An 18,604-nucleotide genomic window follows, 5' to 3' on the forward strand; every position below is an offset into this window, starting at 1 on the left:
CTTTATTCTTGCTTTTTTATTCTACTCTGTACAGCCGGCTGCTCAGAAGCACCAGTGAGAATGTATGAGCTCACTGCTTCAGAAACTCGCTTCATTTAGCTTGGAAGGTAAACTACCAGCACTTCGAAATGGCTTTGTCAGGCCCTATATGAAATGGTCCCTGCCTCTTCTGTCTCCAGTCCTAACTTATCACTCCTTTACATTTTAGCAACGCTGAGCTCCTTGTCTGCCTGATAACGTATTATGATATTTCCTATCCACATTCCCTGTCGTATGCCTGGTGCTTTTGCCTGGCATTCTTCTCCTTTCTTATTTACCTAACAAGCTTCTGCTTTTCCTTCCAAGCCCAGATCCCATGGTTCCGGCTTTCTGAAGCCTTCTCTCACTCTTCTGTAACAGAATGGGTCTCTCTCTCATGCTCCCTTTTTACTTCACACGTATTTTGATGATTCCATTTTCTTTCACTCTAATCATTTGTTTACCTATTTTTCTCCTTCACTAGATTGAATTCCTTGAAATCGGCAGCTTGGTTGTCTCTGTATCCCCATCACGAGGCACAGGGCCTGGTACCTAATAGGGTCTCAAATAATAATTATTATTTAGGTTTGAATCAACATAAACAGAAAGATTTGAAAGAAGAGACAGATTTTTAAATCCGGGACTTGAGTTTTTGTTTTTGTTATTTGCTGAATTTGAGTGACATGTTAATAAAAATGTTTTTTAAAAAACCCGCAAAACAAAACTAAGCAAAATCAAGTGTAACTATTCTACAGACTGCCACAAAGGACTAGTCCTGAGGAAAGAGGCGAGAACTCTAAATCCTGGAGTTCTTCGAATGCTGGTCGTAGTTTATATTATGAGAGTGACACTATCCCCGAGATTAAGTGTAAATGGAAGAGAAATAAACAGGAGAAGAACCACAAGTCTTGCAGGTGCAGTGGGAGGAATGAGCAGTGAACTCTCCTTCATTCCTCATTTGTCAGGTTGAGGAAGATTATCTGTTCCTGGGGTTCAACCTCTCTGTTTTAAAAATAACTCCTTCTCTTGCTGATTTCATGAATTTTCCCCTTTCCTGAGCTAGGTTCTGTAAAACTTTTTATGCCCATTTCCAGCAATAATGGATGATGTGCATGTCTCAGTAGTATAATTTAGTGACTCGTTAGAGTGAAAGGTGAAATACTAAGTGAGGATTGAAATACTCCATATGTCTTAAAATTCCACAAATCCAGGCATGTGGGAGACATTCAGCACAGAAACTCAACATGACTAATCCTTAGCAAACACTCTGAAATTGATAGTTTTCCCCACTGCCTGGACGACTGTATCCCCTTGGGACTTTAACGAAGCCATCTGGAATTTTTCAGATTTAATATTAATGGTTTGCTTTCACAGAAAGGCACCAAAAGCCTTGCTTTGCAAGCCTTCCACCTGAGACATTTAGTCGTCTGTTGGCATGAATTTTTCTTTGTTCCTATAGCTCTGTGAGAAATTAATTGCCAACAATCCAAGATGTGTTTTTGCTTAATTCCCATCAGAAAACACCAGGCTGAAGATATTGCCTAGTTGCTGACTTCTTTTTATGCCCTAGGCATCTTCAGAAATTATCTTATAATACGTTTCTCAGTAGACTCCCCTTCCAATCCCATTCACATCTATTTAGCACTTTCTCCCCCTTTCTTTTCCTAACCACTAAGGCAGATTGTGGGTCTCTGTTGCTGGGTGTACTAGATGTCTTTTGGCTCTGGGAATGCTCACATTATCCCTATGCTGGAGCTTGTCTCCCTCCTTTGGCTCTTCCCTCAGGGCTGGCCTAGGAGCTTGGCAAACCTGTCTTATAGGTGGTTTGAAGGTGCCATAGTGATTTTTTTGAGGCTCTCCAAAATGGGTTTGAGTCTAAACACCAGTGCGGTGGTGCTGCCATTAATTCAATTCAACAAATGTTAATCAGGGGCTCATTCTATACTATGTAAGAAATGGTCTTAGTTTTCTATTTGCTCATAACCCAGTGGGGAAGACTGGCGTGTGATAGTATGAATCAGGGAAATCCCAAGGAGAGCCCAGATTGGCTCCACCTGGGGAGGCCAAGTGGCATTTCTCAAGCAGCCAGCTCTGCAGGGATGACTTAGCCTGGGGCAGCTTCACTCTCAGAGCTCCCTGTGTCCATCACCCAGATGCCAGTTTCCTCTCTACCGAATCTGGGGTCCCTCTGTTGTTTTCACATGCAAAAGTTTGTTTGAAGAGACTAGTAAGGTTGAAATGATTTGACACTTTGCCACTAAGGGAAGTTCAAGGCTTTCCCACCATGACTGCTGTGTCCTTGTACTTTACTGATCACTCAAATAATGGATAAAAATATTACCAATCAGTAGATAAAGTAAAGCATTCTCAAGCATCCCACAGTAGCTAAAATCTTCCTTCAACCACTGTGCATCCATGGAACCATTCTTGCCCCAACACTAGTTATATTAACAGGTATATTACTAAATGCTTGTGTTTCCCTTTGGTCATCTTCCCGCAATGGACCCTAGCAGGCTGATCATTTAGAACAGAGGATGCCTCCTGGCGGATTTCTTGCCTTTCCCTTCAAGATTCTATCACCTGTTACTGCGGAATTATACATCTCACTTTATCCCAAGGAAAGAATGAGCTGATAGAATCAAGACTGTATCTTTCAAGCTTGAGGGGAATTCATCCTCAAGGTTGTGTCTGTATTGCTCAGTGTAACTCAGTGGTCAACTGAGGAAGAAAGAAAGGTTTTTATTGTGAAAGGGTTGATAATGATGCTTCATCAGTGTCTTCCTAACATAATTGGAGATAAGCCCCAAATGGTATGAAAAGTCATCGATTTATAAAAGTTCTGTGGGACCCCAATGGTTGCGCTCTTGCCTCATCCTGGTTCTTACAGAGTTAGAGCTATGAGGCCAGCACCCAGAAGGTCTATGTCAAGCTCACTTAAACCTTAAATTCCACAAAGAGTGAAAACAAAAAGCAATAATGATAAGGGCACGTATGATTTATTTTACTTCTGTCTCATTTTTATTCTCCAAGTAGATTTCTTTTTACTTACACTCAACCTAGTGCTTATTTACATTCTTGGAGGCTTGGCCTTCAGTGACATCACAGGATTCCATCCATTACCACCTTTCTATGACTTTTCTATTTGTGTGCCATAAATCCAGACTTAACTAAGTTTGTTGCAGTCCCGTGACATGGTGCAATGGACTGAAATTTTATTGACCCAACCACCCAACCAAGCCAGGTAAGCTTCGGGAGTGATTGATTAGAATATACCATGCAACCAACAAATTAATTACACTGTCTACTATATTGACTTTCTATTTAATTGAATTTGGGGATAATATTTCTAGGAGATTATTCTTGATCATTATTGCTTTTATAATTATCAGTATCATTTACAAAACATTTATCATGCTTATTATCTCGTTTTAGGTCACCAGTCTCTTCAGAAGATCACGGTAAGACTGTCTTCCTTGTACTAATTCAAGATTAAAAGTTGAGCTCATTCCTTGCATTTCACTGTCAGAGGAAAGAATTATTCAAGGAGGTGTTTCTAAGACATTGGCCTTGTATTTTTTTTTCATGTGAAATGTCATGCAGTTTTAAAGACTCAATGCATCCTACCTAAATATGATATTTTGTAGTATCCTCGAATCTGTTATAACCATTTTGGTTGACAGATACCATGAAGCTTAATGTATCTACCTGATTTCTGTCCCATCACTGGATACTTTTTATGACTTGGGGCTAACTGTGTAACTTCTCTGGATCATAGATTTTCATCTTTAAAAGGAGAATTTGTAGTAGATATTCCCAAAAGACCCTTCAAAATTGGATGTTGGAATTTACCAAAAGTATTAGAAGTCTGATATGAACCTAATCGGTAGTGGTAGGAATTGTTACCCAGCTGAGGTGAGTTCTTCACAGTTAAGACACAATTATTTCATTCAAAGGATAAAATGTATAGTTTTGTCACATCTTCCTTTGGGAGTTCATTTATTCAGTCAGTCATTCAAAAATGTTCACTAAGTGTCTACAGTGGGTCTGTGATACTATATAATCATATTATACAAATATGCTTTGGGGGACCATCTGCAGAGACAATGGTAGGTAACAGAATTTCCCCCCTCAAGGAGCTTTATGAGCCTAGTGGTGAAGAGGGTGGTGGAATGACACATACCTCCTGCAATATAAAGTGAAATGTGGTTAATCTTATAAAGGGGAGGTACACCAGGACTCAGTACTACCAGCATTCTTCTTCATGCCGTGCCTAATTAATGAAGGGCACCATTATGCATCCAGCCAGCTAAGTATAACACAGGAAAGCTGCTGTCAGCTTCCCTCTTTGTCCACTTATTCTCTTTGGTCACTAAATTTTATTAACTCTGGTTTTATATTTCTTTTATCTCTATTCTCTTTTCCGTCCCCATTGCTGTAGCTTAGGGTCTCTCCGTGTCTTACTTGGACTTTTAAAATTGTCTTAAAATTGATGTCCATACCCTAGTTTTCCATCCTCTAATTCGTTGTACACTTGGACAGCACCACACTGTCTGCTCTACAGCAAAAATCTGCTCCCATTGCCTATGGGTTGAAATCTTATCAATAGACCAATCATTGTATTCAGCTTTCCAATATTATACTTTAATGTGGAATGGAAATCCTAAATGATGGAATCTGTTTACTTCTGCTTACTGCTTCTTTTGACATCTTTTCCCCTTTCTCCTACCCATGCTGAATGTTCTAGCCATGTGGTATTGCATCTAATTTCTGGAACTCACCATGTGTTCACGTTTCCTGCTTTTATCCATGCTGTTCTTTGTGACAGGAAGCTACTCCTTCTTTTTGCAATATATATGGTTTACACTTCCCCTTTGAGACCTTGCTAATCATCTCATCCTCTCTGAGAACTTTCTGACACACTTACCATTTACATGAAATATTTTTCTTCTAGAATTTAACACATACATATGATGCTTGATTTACCTGTCTCCCCTGCTAGGCTGTGAGTTCTTTGACACAGATCCCAACAAATAGCAATCATTCAACAAAAGCTTATTAAGTGAATGAGTTAAGGACAAAGAGAGGGAGTTTTAGGCAGGCATATTCTGCCATATCATAAGGTCTCCCAAAGTATTGAAATAAGGTGTATCACCTTCTCTGAAGATCATAGGGCAAATCATGTATAGACCTATTGAGTCAGAATGAGGTAACCAACCGCCTAATGATGACCTATTACATGTGCTATTTTACTCATCGGTGTTGGTATAACTAGGTTTTTTATTGCATGTTTAGAGATCCTTGGGCTTCCAAGTTCCATTGATTCAAAACTTTTATTTTGATCTAGGGTTCACCTAACTGACTTCTGTTTGCTTTGGCCTTCCAGTCTATTAGAACTTATCCCCTATTCCCAAATAAGGGGTGTGGGGGGACTTCTGAATTATTATTCTGTAGTTCACTAGGAATTCTTAAGAGGTATGAGCTAACAGTGAGCAGGTGGTGGCATCATTGGAAATCCTTGGAAAATGCCTATCACCAGAAAGACTTGCTCAGTATGAATAGCCTTTCCGAATTAATTATTTTAAGAACTAGTATGTATGTAAGAACTATTATGTGATTAGTTAAAGAAACATTATCCAAATTTGAGGGCTTTTATATTTTCATGGCTTCAAAAGTTATTACACGTCCATGCCTCAAGGTTTGATTCTGCAACTTCCAAAAACTACTCAAATATGTAATGTGAAATTTCAGTGCTGATTTGTCTAATCTTATTAATTTTCCATCATCTTCTAGCCCATGTATCCTTGGAAAATATTCTTATCCTTTTCTTTTACCACCAAGATTTTCTACTAGCACTTAAAATATGTTTTCTCATGCTTATATATTTTTAAGTGTTCATGTTTTCTCTGATTCTCATTAAACCTCCTGAATATTCTATCAAGCTTACATTTGTACACAATAATGATATTGCAATATGTATGCTTTTAAGAATGGTAAGAAGTAACATTTTTGCTTTCTCAAACTTAGCAATAGAAAAATTGAGGCTCAGCGGGCAAATGGATTGTAAAATTAGAATATAAAGCCCCATGCCTCTTGACTTTCTGTTTTGTTGGCTTACTACCAATGACTTACTTTTCTCTCTAATAACAGTTGCTCTGGCTACCTTCAAAACAGACTTTATTTTTGAGAAAACCTAATTTTCCGAAGTCCAGTATACCCGGCGTTCTCAGTTCCCACAGGTTACCTTTCGTAGAAAATAGGCTTGAATATCATGGCTCTGTCATTTACCCTCTCTTAGCCTCTACTTCCTTATCTGTAAGGTGGAGCCCATCATATCTACCCTGTCTACCTCGGGGGATTATGAGTTCAAGAGGGAGGTCATCTGTGAAATCACCTTCCAGTTTCCTAAAAGCACCCCAAACACAATGCTATTATTGTCCAGGCATGGATGTGGAGGTGTGAGTTTATTAATGATGTTTGCTGAACATTGCGTACTGTCTTTGAAAAGTTAAAAAGTGTACTGGGGTGGAGGAGGGGTTGAAAACTGTTTCTTTCAATGTTATCATTAAATATTGTGTTTTCATTGGAAACCTTCTTATATCTGGATGAGGAAGAGTAAAGTGGTTAATACACCACGCACCTCTTAGTGGCAAAGTGAAGATACAGTTCATGATTAGATGCGGGCTCCTACGGAATACTGACCATATGAGGCATAAATGGAATGTGAAGTGTTCCTATTTGTACAATATAGTATCAGAGTCATTAAGAATACAGGCTAAAATTTATTGAGCACTTTTTTATGCGGAGACACTGCTGAAGTACTTCAGCCGTATTACTTCATTTCGTCTTGAACAAATAGTACACAGTACATGTGTTATCCTCAATGTTTTAGTGGGGGAAACAGGCTGGAGGTACGTAAATAACTTGCTTAAGATCATACAGCTAGTAAGTGGTAGAGTTAATTTTCCAACCCAGTTCTAACACCCACCTCTTGCTCATTTCTGTACCATGTCTCTAGAAAACAAAAGAAATGATCGTCAGCATTAAGGTGATTTGATAGAATTATAGAGAAGAAAAAAATTCCCTCTAACAAGAGTTTATTTACTACCGTGTAAGTAATCTCTTTTTAATGACAAAACAAAGCAGAACAAAAATAACCACCTGTCTCTCCTGCTGGGAATGATTTGTCCCTGTAGAAAAAGTAAATACCAATGTCACATTCTCTCATAATTAGTTAACTGAGTGAAACCGAAGCTTCAGGGAAACCTGCCACACCAGATCCCAGGGGAAACATTACATTTTAATGTTGCAGCTGCAAGCTGGAGTTCTACCCCTTGTCAGAAGATAAGCCTGGCAGTGATTGATTGCCCTGCCCTAGGAGTTTCCTCTGCTTTTAGTGCCTATCACCTCATCATTTAAGCTCTCCAGGGAGCCAAGTCCTGTGCCCAGGCTGCTTTGCCAGGGCTCTCAGATTCTGTTCTGCATCGTAGCCTGCTTATTCTGGGGGGCCTCTGAGAATGCCTCTCGGCCGCTGCTCCCTGTGGCCCTGCACTGCCAGGGGGTCATCTTCCAGCTAATGTCTGCTCACTTCCCAAATACAGGACAGTCACTGATGCTCTTGCAAGGCAGGGCCAACAATCTGATTGCCCTGGAGGTCTGAAGCAGGCATCCCCTTCCTGTCCTCCCTCCTAGACCTGTTGGCAGTAATGCTCTCACATCATATGGTAGCTTTTTTGCTGCAACAGTAACACTGTGGGCAAGGATGGGAGTAGCAGGTATCTGGAAATAAAATTTTAATGATCACAGTCCCTAGCGTAAGTGCCCAAAGAGGAGTTTACTATTGGACTTGGAGGCAGTTTTACTTTGTGGTACGTTGTGCAAAAACAAAACAAAACAAAAACAAAAACAACAAAAACCGCATACATTGTGGGGTGGCCTAAAGCTCTTTAATAGATCAATAACAATCTCTTGGCTCAAATATCATAGACAGATCTATTTCTCCAATATAAACATGTATATAGGCAGTTTTGCTGACATAGATAATATTCATAAAAAGGTACAGAATTTACCAGCTCAGTTTGAATGATAACCAACCACCTGCCCAGGCCCAGCCTAAGACATGAAACATCCGTAGTCATCTAGAAGCTTCATGTTTCCCTTTCTGTTTACATTCTCTTCCCTCTCCTGCAGCGGTACCTCTGTTCTGCTTTTTTGTTAAGAATTTCCTTGTTTCCTTTGATCATTTTACTACATATACATATATTCCGCATATGAATGTGTGTGTATATGTATTCCAGATAGATGTGTATGTATATGTATATAGATTGGCTTATACTGAACTTTCATAAATTGAATCCTATTGTAAATTCTTCTGTGATTTGCTTCTTTTGTTGAGAATGTTTTTGTGATGCATCCTTGTTGAGTATATTTATTTCATTAATTTTTCATGTTGTATAGTATTTGATTGTATGAGTATATAGCAATTTATATATCCAAAGCCTGATGAATGTTCGTGTAGACTCCAGGTTTTTTGGTTTTGTTTGTTTTTTTGCTATTGCAAACGATATCATTATGGACATTTTTTTTCATAACTCCTCCGGCTTCCATATGTAAGCATTTTCCTAGCGTTTAAACCTGGGGATGGCATAGTTAGGTGGTAGGTTATACACCTGTTTAAGTTATCACATAATGACAAGTTGTTTTCCAAAGTAATCATTCTAGTTTACTCTCACAATTGCAGTCAAAAAGAGTTCCCGTTGACCCACATCCTTGTCAACACTTGATGTTAACTAATGAAAAATATTTTGCCAATTTGGTGGGCGTGTCAAACAGTATCTTGGGGTTTTAATTGTGTTAAATGATTACACATCAGATTAAACATTTTTCATATAAGGCATTTGTGTTACTTTTCTATAAAATGTCACTTTGTTTCTTTTGCCCATTTTCCCCCACTGGGTTGTCTTTTTATTAATGATTCATAAACATCTCTATGGATTCTAGGTAAAGGTTTTTTTGTTGTCTATGTGTGTTGCAATTTTTTTTCCAGTTTGTGGTTTATCTTTCCAAACTTTTTTTGAGGAATAGCTATTCTTTAATGTAATCAAATTATTAATACTTTCCTTATGGTGTCTACCTTTGGTATGTTCTTTAAAGAAATCCTTTCATAAGATAGAATATCCTAAGGATATTATCCCCTTATCTCTTCTACTATTTTTATAGTGTTAACTTTCCATTGTATTTTCATTATCTTGGAAATGATTTTGTGGCTTGATGAGAGGTACAGGTGCAGTTTTATTTTTATTTTTTTCATGTATATAACCAGTCATTATTATTTATTTCCTTCACTGACTTGCAAAGCCTGTTCTATCTTCCCCTATATGTGGGTTTCTAGATTCTCTTTTCTGTTTTATTGATCCGTATGTTGATTCTTGTACAATGCGCATTGTTTTAATTGCTCTAACTTTTGTAAAATCTTGCTATCTCGGAGAGCACATACTCTAAAATTTGTTCTTCTTCAACAGTGTCTAAATTGTACTTGAACCTTGGCTCCTTCCTATAAGTTTTAGAACCCTTTCATCAAGTTTTGTGTTGTAAATTTTGCGGAAATTGCATGAATCTATAAATCAGTATAAAGAGAATTGATATTATGACAATGAGTCTTTCCATCTCAATCCGTATCTCTTTACATTTAACTGTTTTTTCTTTTTTAAGACTAAGTGGCCTTTTGAAATGCCTGTCGATAGAATTTCATAATTTTCTTCAAGAAGGGTTTGGCCATCTGTTGTTAAATATATTCCTAGGGACTTTCCATTCTTTGGTGATCTTTTATATTTTAAAAATTGTATTTTCTAAATGATCATTGTTGGCATAGAAAAATGAAATTCACTTAGAATCCTGTTTCAAGGTTCTTGTTTCGAAATCTTGATTCAAGACTCCTGGTAAACTTTTAAATTCGGAAACTTTACTTCAAGGGTCCTTTGTGAGGAAGGAATTATGCAGAGACATTATCATCTACAAGTAATGAGGATTTTGTTTCATTCTTTCCAATGATTATGCTTCGTCATATATTTTTCTGGTCCTTTCTATGCTGATTAGAACAATACAGTATCGAATAGAAGTAAGGCTAGACAGGGGGCGCCTGGGTGGCACAGCAGTTAAGCGTCTGCCTTCAGCTCAGGGCGTGATCCCAGCGTTGTGGGATCGAGCCCCGCATCAGGCTCCTCCGCTATGAGCCTGCTTCTTCCTCTCCCACTCCCCCTGCTTGTGTTCCCTCTCTCGCTGGCTGTCTCTGTCAAATAAATAAATAAATAAATAAACAAATAAATAACTAAATAACTAAATAAATAAATGAAGTAGAGCTAGACAGCATCATCGATTTGTTCCTGATCTCAAAATGGCGGCCATCCACAAGTCAGCAGTGAATGTGAAGTTCACTGAGAGGTGCACAGCCCTGGGGATGCTGGCTGTTTCATACATAGCCTCTTAAGGATTTTCCCTTTCATCCAAATGTGTTAAATTCAACAGGTATTAGAATTTTAATGAATACTTTTTTCTATGTCTTTTGAGATAATGATTTTCCTTCTTCGGTGTTATGGTGTACTTCATTTTCTAGTAGAAACCAATCTCATATGCATGAGATAAGTTCAAACTGGTTATTTTATTTACCTCCTTTATATACCGTCGGATTCAGTTTGCTCTTACTCTATTTAGAATTTTTGCATTCATGGTCGTCCGTGTGATTGGCCTCTCATTTTCCTTTCTATTGTATAGAGCATGTATGATATACCTAGCTTCGTAAAAGGGATTAGAAAGTGTTTCCCTGTTTTCTAATCTCTGGAAGACTTTATATAACACTTGGTTTATCTATCTCTGGAATAGTTTGGAAGATCTCATCAGGAAAACTATCTGTGGATGACATTTCCTTGGTGGGAAAAATTTCAATCGCAGATTCATAGTATTTATTTATAGAGCTAGTCAGATTATTTCTTTTTAAATCAGTATTGGTAACTTTTTTTTAAATTCATCTATTAAAGGTTTTTTCATTTTTGGCATAATTTGTTTGTAATATCTTGTTATCTGTGTAATTTCTGTGAGATCCGAGGTTACATCTATCTTTTCATTTTTAATATTGTTTGTGCCTGCTTCTTTTTTTTGTGTCTTCCCCCTCCCCTAACCCCCCACAGAGCCTTGGAGTTCTCATTATTTTATTGTTTTTTTCAAGAAACTGTCTTTTAGCTTCATTGGTCCTCTGTATTATATCTTTGTTTTCTGTTTTGTTGGTTTCTTATCTTTATAATTTCCTTTATTCTAACCATTTGGCTTATTTTTATACTTTTTTCTACTTTTTTCTAACAAACTATTTTTTTTTAAGATTTTTATTTATTTTTTGAGAGAGAGGGAGAGAGAGAGCACACAAGCAGGGAGGAGGGGCAGAGGCAGAGGGAGAAGCAGACTCCCTGATGAGCAGGGAGCCCCCTCCAGGGCTCAATCCCAGGACCCTGGGATCATGACCTGGGCCAAAAGCAGACGCTTTAACCAACTGAGCCACCCAGGTGCCCCCTAACACAGACAATTTAAGTATATAAACGTTACCTGAATGCTTTCTCTTCTCTGTATATCTCCTTCTGGAATTCTGTTTAGATGCCTGATAGACCTTTTGATGCTATCCTGTATGTGTCCTACTCTCTTTCATATTTTATTTCTCCTTGTTTCTCTGGAATGCATCCTGGATAATTGCTTCAAAGTTGTTTTCTTGTTTTTTACTGATTTGTATTTATGTGTTTTAGATTATTCTTTGAACCACTCATTTCCTTGGACCTTTACGCACGAGATTTCTTTAAGTCCTTCAGAGAGGTGTGCCAATCACCAAAGAAAACTACCAAACTTGATTAATTTAAGTTAAATTCTCCATTGGTGAGTTTGTGCGTGTGTGCTTGTCTGTTTCTCGTTTAAGCTACGTAGGGAACACAGAGATATTAATTCACAGTGCGTGGGATTCAGTTGATGGCAGGAAATTCACCTAAGAGTTTCCTTGATTTTGGTTTTTTTGTCCACACACCATCAAGTTTTCTTGTTAGATCCTTTGTAGGCTTTATTACTCATTTTATACTGATTTAGCTCTTCAGGGACACAATGTTATGTGGGGGTCTATTTGGTCAGGTTCCAGGCTTTATCTTCTGTGTCCCATGCCTCACACAGCCATCAAAGAGTGGCTCAAAATCCTCAGGGTGTGGCAGAAACCCTTTGGGCATCAGGTAGTTTGGGTACCTTCTCGTCTACTAGGGTCAGTGGATTCACTTTGTTTAATGGATTTATGGATTCCTTACCATCTCTCTTAATAGTAGGGAGTGTGTGTGCGATGAGTTTTTAAAGGTTACTTTATTTTTGTTATAAAATGAAACGCAATAAATAGCTTGGCATATTATTATCATAGTAATACCCCTCACGACCATCCCTCAGGCCCAAAATGGAATTCCTTCCATGTGTCTGCATCCTAATTGCATCTCTCAAGCCCTCTAAAAGTAACCATTGTCTTGGCTTTTGTAGTCTCTCTCTCTCTCTCTCTCTTTTGCATATCTATAAAATCTTATCACTCACTCTAGTTTTATCTAGCACACTCTAGATACTATAGTTTAATCTTGCCCATTTAAAAAAATATAGTCTGTCTTTTAGGTCTCTTTTAAACACACATTCTCCATCTATTCCTTTCTTTTACTTAGAATTTATCTTTGAAGTGCTCAGGCCATTTGAGCTGCAGACTTTCCCACGGGGGATTTTGCTGAGTGAGGATACACTAACACACAGAGGCTTGATCAAACTCAGGTCTGATCTCTTTGGCAAGCCTATTGGTGAGAATGTGTTCTTTGATCAAGGGCAAATGATGTCTGGATTTCACTGTTGTATTGATGTCCAATACCTAGATTTATTTATTTTTTTTTTTAAAGATTTTATTTATTTATTCGACAGAGATAGAGACAGACAGCGAGAGAGGGAACACAAGCAGGGGGAGTGGGAGAGGAAGAAGCAGGCTCATAGGGGAAGAGCCTGATGTGGGACTCGATCCCGGAATGCCGGGATCACGCCCTGAGCCGAAGGCAGACGCTTAACCGCTGTGCCACCCAGCCGCCCCCCAATACCTAGATTTATTAATTGGCGTTATAAAATTGTGCTGTTCTAGTTCTGCCTTTGGGGGTTTTCCAATTCTGTCATATTATAAAGAGCCACTTCATCTCCTCTACTATCTGATTACTCAGTGAAACAGGGCTGTATAGGAAAACAGAAGAAATGTTCAGGTCTGTCCTTTTATTTATCTGGTTATCAAGATAATTAGTTGATTCCTTATCACTGTAAAAAGTGACCAATTTCAAAAATCTTGAGTAATTCATGGTTTTTTTTTTATTTTTTAAGTAGGCTCCATGCCCAGTGTGAGGCTTAAACTCATGACTCATGCGATCAAGAGTCACATACTGTACTGATCAAGCCAGCCAGGCACCCCCCGAGTTTTAATACATTTCATGGGTTTCAGTGCATTGCAATTCTTATTCTTAGTGAAGTTTAAGTTGTCCTATCTTTGGGAAGAAGGGAGTCCATTCATGTTGACTTCCAAGTCCTCCTAACATTGCCCTAATATTCTTGGATAATTTCCTTGATACCCAGCATTGCAAGAAGTTTCAGGCTCATCTTTTGTAGCTCTTGCTTCTTGCCCTAGATGTCATTTCTCTAAAACCTCTTAGATTCTTTCAATGAAAAATAGTATTTCAAGACCACAATTTGGACACTAGACACTATTTGTTCATTGTTTCTGGTTGAGCAGAGGTAAGATAATTATATTTGCATTAAGGATATATATGTGTGTATATTCACATACACATGCTCAACCTTTTATTTTAGCCCACGCAATTCAACTAGAATAACTGAAAGGAATTAAAATGTATTGCCTTGCATTTTTTATTGATTTATGATATATTGGTATTAAGATCATATAGCCACTGCATACTATAATTTCTCCCTTTTAATATTCATTTTTGACCTAGTTGCAAAAGTAACTAATTAGTGCTCATCACGAGTCATTACGTTGAAGTCTCTCTAGTTATTTTGATTGTCTGAACCGCATTTTCCACTAGATGCCTTAGGAAAATCTCTTGAAAACATTATTTTTTGAGTTGTTTCATGTAACAGCTTGTCTGGGACTTTCACCCTTAAAAATTAGCTGTGGTCCATACAGACTCATCATGTCACATGTGGCATAAAGCATTGCCTTTAAAGTCTAGATATTTTCCTTACAAAAAAAAATTTTTTTTTTTGTCTAGATACCCAAAGGATATATTTTTTTTTTAAGACTTACCATTTTAGAGAGAGAGCATGAGCAGAGGGAGGGGCAGAGGGAGAGGGAGAGAGAGAATCCAGAAGCAGACTCCCCAGTGCGGGCAGGGCTCGATCCCATGACCCTGACATCATGACCTGAGTGGAAACCAAGAGTCAGCCGCTTAATTTAAACATCTTGAAACTTATACATATTTTTAAATTTCTGCTCTCTCCTGAAATTGAAAACTTAAAACAAGGATAATCGAGTTTTGGGAAACTCAGAATGAAGGGATTAATTAAGGTTTGGGTCTTCGTGTTTCAGCAAAATAATTTCAACTACCCCTTTGGAATTATGTGGGATAATATACTCTCAGGCATACTTAAAACTTAAAAAAATGTCAGTGTTTATTAAAACTTAATCAGTGCCAGGCATTTTCCTAAGGTATGTTCTGTTGAGGCTTAGAGAGGTTAAATGCTTTCTTTATATATATACTATATATATACTATATACTGAACCAGCTACTCCAGATGTTTTCGATATATTTATTCTACAAAATAGTCATTGTAGTACTACTATTCCCACTTTACAGATGAGGAAACTAAGGGACAAGCCTTTTAGGTGACTTCTCCAAGGTCCCATGCAGAACGGGTAAGGGCTAGAATTTGGACTTACACTCAGGTAATCTAGATCTATCCCGGTCTCAGCCCCTCCTCCATACAGTCCCTCAATAGCATTGCTAAGGGTTGAGCTCATGCAGTAGGAAGTCTTGACTCTTTTGGTTGAAGGGAGATCTCCTAATCATTGGGCGGTAACTCGTCATTAAAAATGAGGTATATATACTTTTTCTATCAGTGACCAGTACTCTTGACCCAAAACAATCCAAAGATGTGTTCTTGATCCACTTCTCCTATCCTCATACTTCCGTAATCAAGGTAACAGTTTCCTCGATCAAGGAAACAATTTTCTGTGAATAGCATCCATTTTTAAAAAGACAGAACTCTTGAAAGGTCGCTATTTCCTTAAGGAAATACCACAACAGGAAGACAAGATTGTGACCAGAATAGAGGTGTAGATGATGCAAGTTGGACGTTTTTCCCTTTTATTTTCTATAAGCTGTTTATTAGTAAAATGCGATGAGTAAAGTAAACTCATGATACAGATGGAAACAGATATTTAATTGCCTCACTGGGAAGAGTTTCGAATGTTGGCCATCACAGTATGCCACTTTGCAGTGATTTTCGACTAGCTAATGCAAAGTTGCAAGAGTGTTCTTTTTTGTCCCATATTCTGTTTCTGACTGTGGAATCCCCCATTGGCTTTTTAATTAGATTCAAACATTTTAGTGCTCACTTTTGAGGCCTTTTCTTACCCTGGTTTAGTTCACGTTGCTTTAGTGAATTATTTCTACTCCCCTGCTTGTGGGCCCCTCTCCAGGTTCTCCTTTATATTCACCAGCCATATGGTTTGTATCACCTCCTACCATCTCTCTGGCAGACCACCTTCATTTTCTTTTATTCAAGCCCCTCCTTGGTGCTCATTAATTCCCATGTGTTAGAACCACCTCCATAGATTCTAAGGACAAACGATGAATTTTCCTGACAACTCAAATGCACATGATTTTCCCTTCCCTATTCACTTACTGTTTTTTTGAGTGTATTCCAAATTTTTTCCCCATGGTGGTGTTGCCCTTCTTATTTGACTGTGAACCTAGTGAATAGAGATGTTGCCCCATTCTATGCTGTGCCCTGGCACAGAACTGATTTTTTCCTATACAAATCTCACTGTTACATTCACTGCAGTATGTGGTGTTGGCAAACAGAAACTTTCAATACACATCTTTGAATTCCATTGTAACCTCATTAACATTGTTCCCTGTTGTAGAAGATAGGTTAGTCCTGGTCCTTTTCCAAAGAAATTCAGTTGGTAATGTGCTGGAAAAAATGGCCTTTTATGGTGGTCTCACTGGGTGCTCCCCAAAGACTGTGTGAAAGGAAGGGAATAAAAATGACAGCATGCTTTTCTTTGGCTAGCCTTCTTTCACATTTCCTAGGAAAACAGACAATCACTGCTGATTAAAAAACAAAATAAAACAGAACAAGCAAACAAAAAAACCCGAAACCCCTGGGCTTTCCAGAATCAGGTTATATCACTTTCTCCGTGTCCTGACCCTACTCTTCTCTCTCCTCCCCTTTCTTAAATCTCACTATGGACTGTAACCACATAATCCTTTGGTCCTGCGGTTTCTTCGGAGGACTTTGTTGGTGATCACCATCTAATCCTCTTTTGAAGCCTCATTAGAGATGAGTGTATGTTGAGGGGGAGGAGAGCTCTTTACTGAGATTCACCTACAACTTGGCTTGAGATTCTCTGGCCTCAGAGAATATTCTAAGTATTTACAACATCAAAAATAAGAAAGTGACAAGAAAGGAGAGAGGAGGGGAGAAGGCTGACCCCCTGGTTTGCTTGTATGCGGATGGGTCAGAAGAGGTCATCAAAGAAGGTTGTGTCATGGCTCCTCTGGCTGCAGATGAAGCGATCACAGATTTCCTGCCTGCAGACTGGCCACTTACCCCCCAGGTAAGTGTGTGAAAGGGCGTGGCAGGTGCCTGCCTTGGTCTCCGTGTAGTCATCTGTAAGAGCAGAAATGAAGAATCGAAGTGTGCTTACTTTTTAAAATGTATTGTGTTTATTTAAGGTTTCTACTGTATGGAATGACAAGATCTGAGCTACGTTTACACCCATGTCCCCACGCGGCAGGGCAGATACACTGACAGTGATAGTAGTACCGTCCTGATACAAGGATCATTGCTGCTCCATTTGTCTATTGTCTACTTAACAAGAGAAACCCCAGGATCCAATGAACACTTTTCCCCCAGTGAGCTCCACCGAAAGCTTATTTGTTCTTTTGATGCCTTCCTCCTACAAAGAACTATGCGGGTGCTGGTGACTGTCTCTCTTATCATGCTTACCAGTTGCAAAACTCTAGAACTCCTTGTCACTTTTTCCGTCGGTTCCTGGAAGATGAGCCCTGGATCTTTTACAGTATGTCCCATCCTGGCACGTTCCAGTTGGAAGCATTTTTTTCCTGTGTGAATTTCTGTTTGTCCACGCTCTCTACGCTGGCTCCTTAGAGCTATAGAAATGGCCGTCAGACCAGCTCGCTTTCAAGCTAATGAGGTCCATGAAATGCTGCCTCATGTGGCCAGCCTTCTGAGTCAGTCCTCATCTCTGGGGTCCACTCCGGTGCTCTGCTTGTCGGGGCACAATGGTCGCAGTCGCACCCAGCGTGCTTTCTTCCGGTCAGCGCGGCGGCACGTGGCGCCTAGAAGCAGTTCGTCCCTACTGCATTTCCTTTCCCCAGCACTTACATTTCTTTCTGTGGCCTCCCTCGTCAGAGCCGGGGAAGCACAGGGCATGGAGACGCTATGGCTGCATTCCTCGTGCGTGGCTGGCCAGAGAGATGAGGACAAGAGAGGACCTCATCTCACCACCTAACAGCGCCCTAGTCCTGTCTGACTCTCAGTACAGCCAAATAAGGGAGGAGTGCAGTGCCCTGTCTTACAAGTGACTCTTCCAGGTGCTAGGTTTCCATCCTTTGCCACATACAAGCCATGTGGCCTCGAGCAAAATGACTTAACCTCACGAAGCCTCGGTTTGTCATCCTGAAACGGGGATGACGACAGGCACTTGTATCGTGAGGATTAACTTCGATAGTGTTTAGCTCCCTGCCTAGCACACAGTTTACTTGCAAATACTCACAAAAGAAAGGGACAGGGCAGGAGGGTAGATGTGCCAAAGAGAGCAGGAGAACCAACAGTGTCAAATACCCAAAAAGGGAGTATCTTTTTCTATAAATAGACCTGCTATGACATATTCGCGAGGACTTAGGATATTCTTCAAGCGTCCTGGTTTCTTACTTTGCTGGAACCAAACATGTCCTTCAGGTTACTGCCTAGAGGGCAAAGAGTGACTCGTTTTGTTCTGGGCAGCAGACACTCAAGTGTGGATGGTAGCATCGGGCAAGGGGGAGAGTGTTGTCTCAGAGTGGGGAGGACCAGCCTGGCTCTGCTCTCCACTGGGTAGGGAATCTGGGGAGCATCATTTCCCTTTTGGCCTTGGTCTCGTCAGAGAGCAGGCTGAGGTGGCTGCCATCTAAGGCTTCTTCTGTCCTCTAAACTCAGGCCTGCGAGCCACAGAAGAATCCTGGGCAATGAGATACATGAGGAGAACCCCAAAATATCACCTTCAGGTTTGGAAGGGCATTTGGGCGACACCATGTCCTGC

The 18,604-nt window shown here is 39.5% G+C and overlaps 1 protein-coding gene across 2 annotated transcripts in view; it reads left to right on the forward strand.

Annotated features, from left to right (window-relative positions):
• DGKI (diacylglycerol kinase iota) overlaps positions 1–18,604 on the forward strand; it is a 422,277-nt gene that overhangs the window by 363,664 nt on the left and 40,009 nt on the right. For both annotated transcript variants that reach the window (XM_087860802.1, XM_045792572.2), the window contains one exon: positions 3,451–3,476. In XM_087860802.1, coding sequence (XP_087716928.1) covers positions 3,451–3,476 — 26 coding nt within the window. The remainder of the gene's footprint in view (positions 1–3,450; positions 3,477–18,604) is intronic.

Source organism: Ursus americanus, chromosome 3, assembly GCF_024610735.1.
Source record: "Ursus americanus isolate L20-20 chromosome 3, mUrsAme1.1.p, whole genome shotgun sequence".
Lineage (NCBI taxonomy): Eukaryota > Metazoa > Chordata > Mammalia > Carnivora > Ursidae > Ursus > Ursus americanus.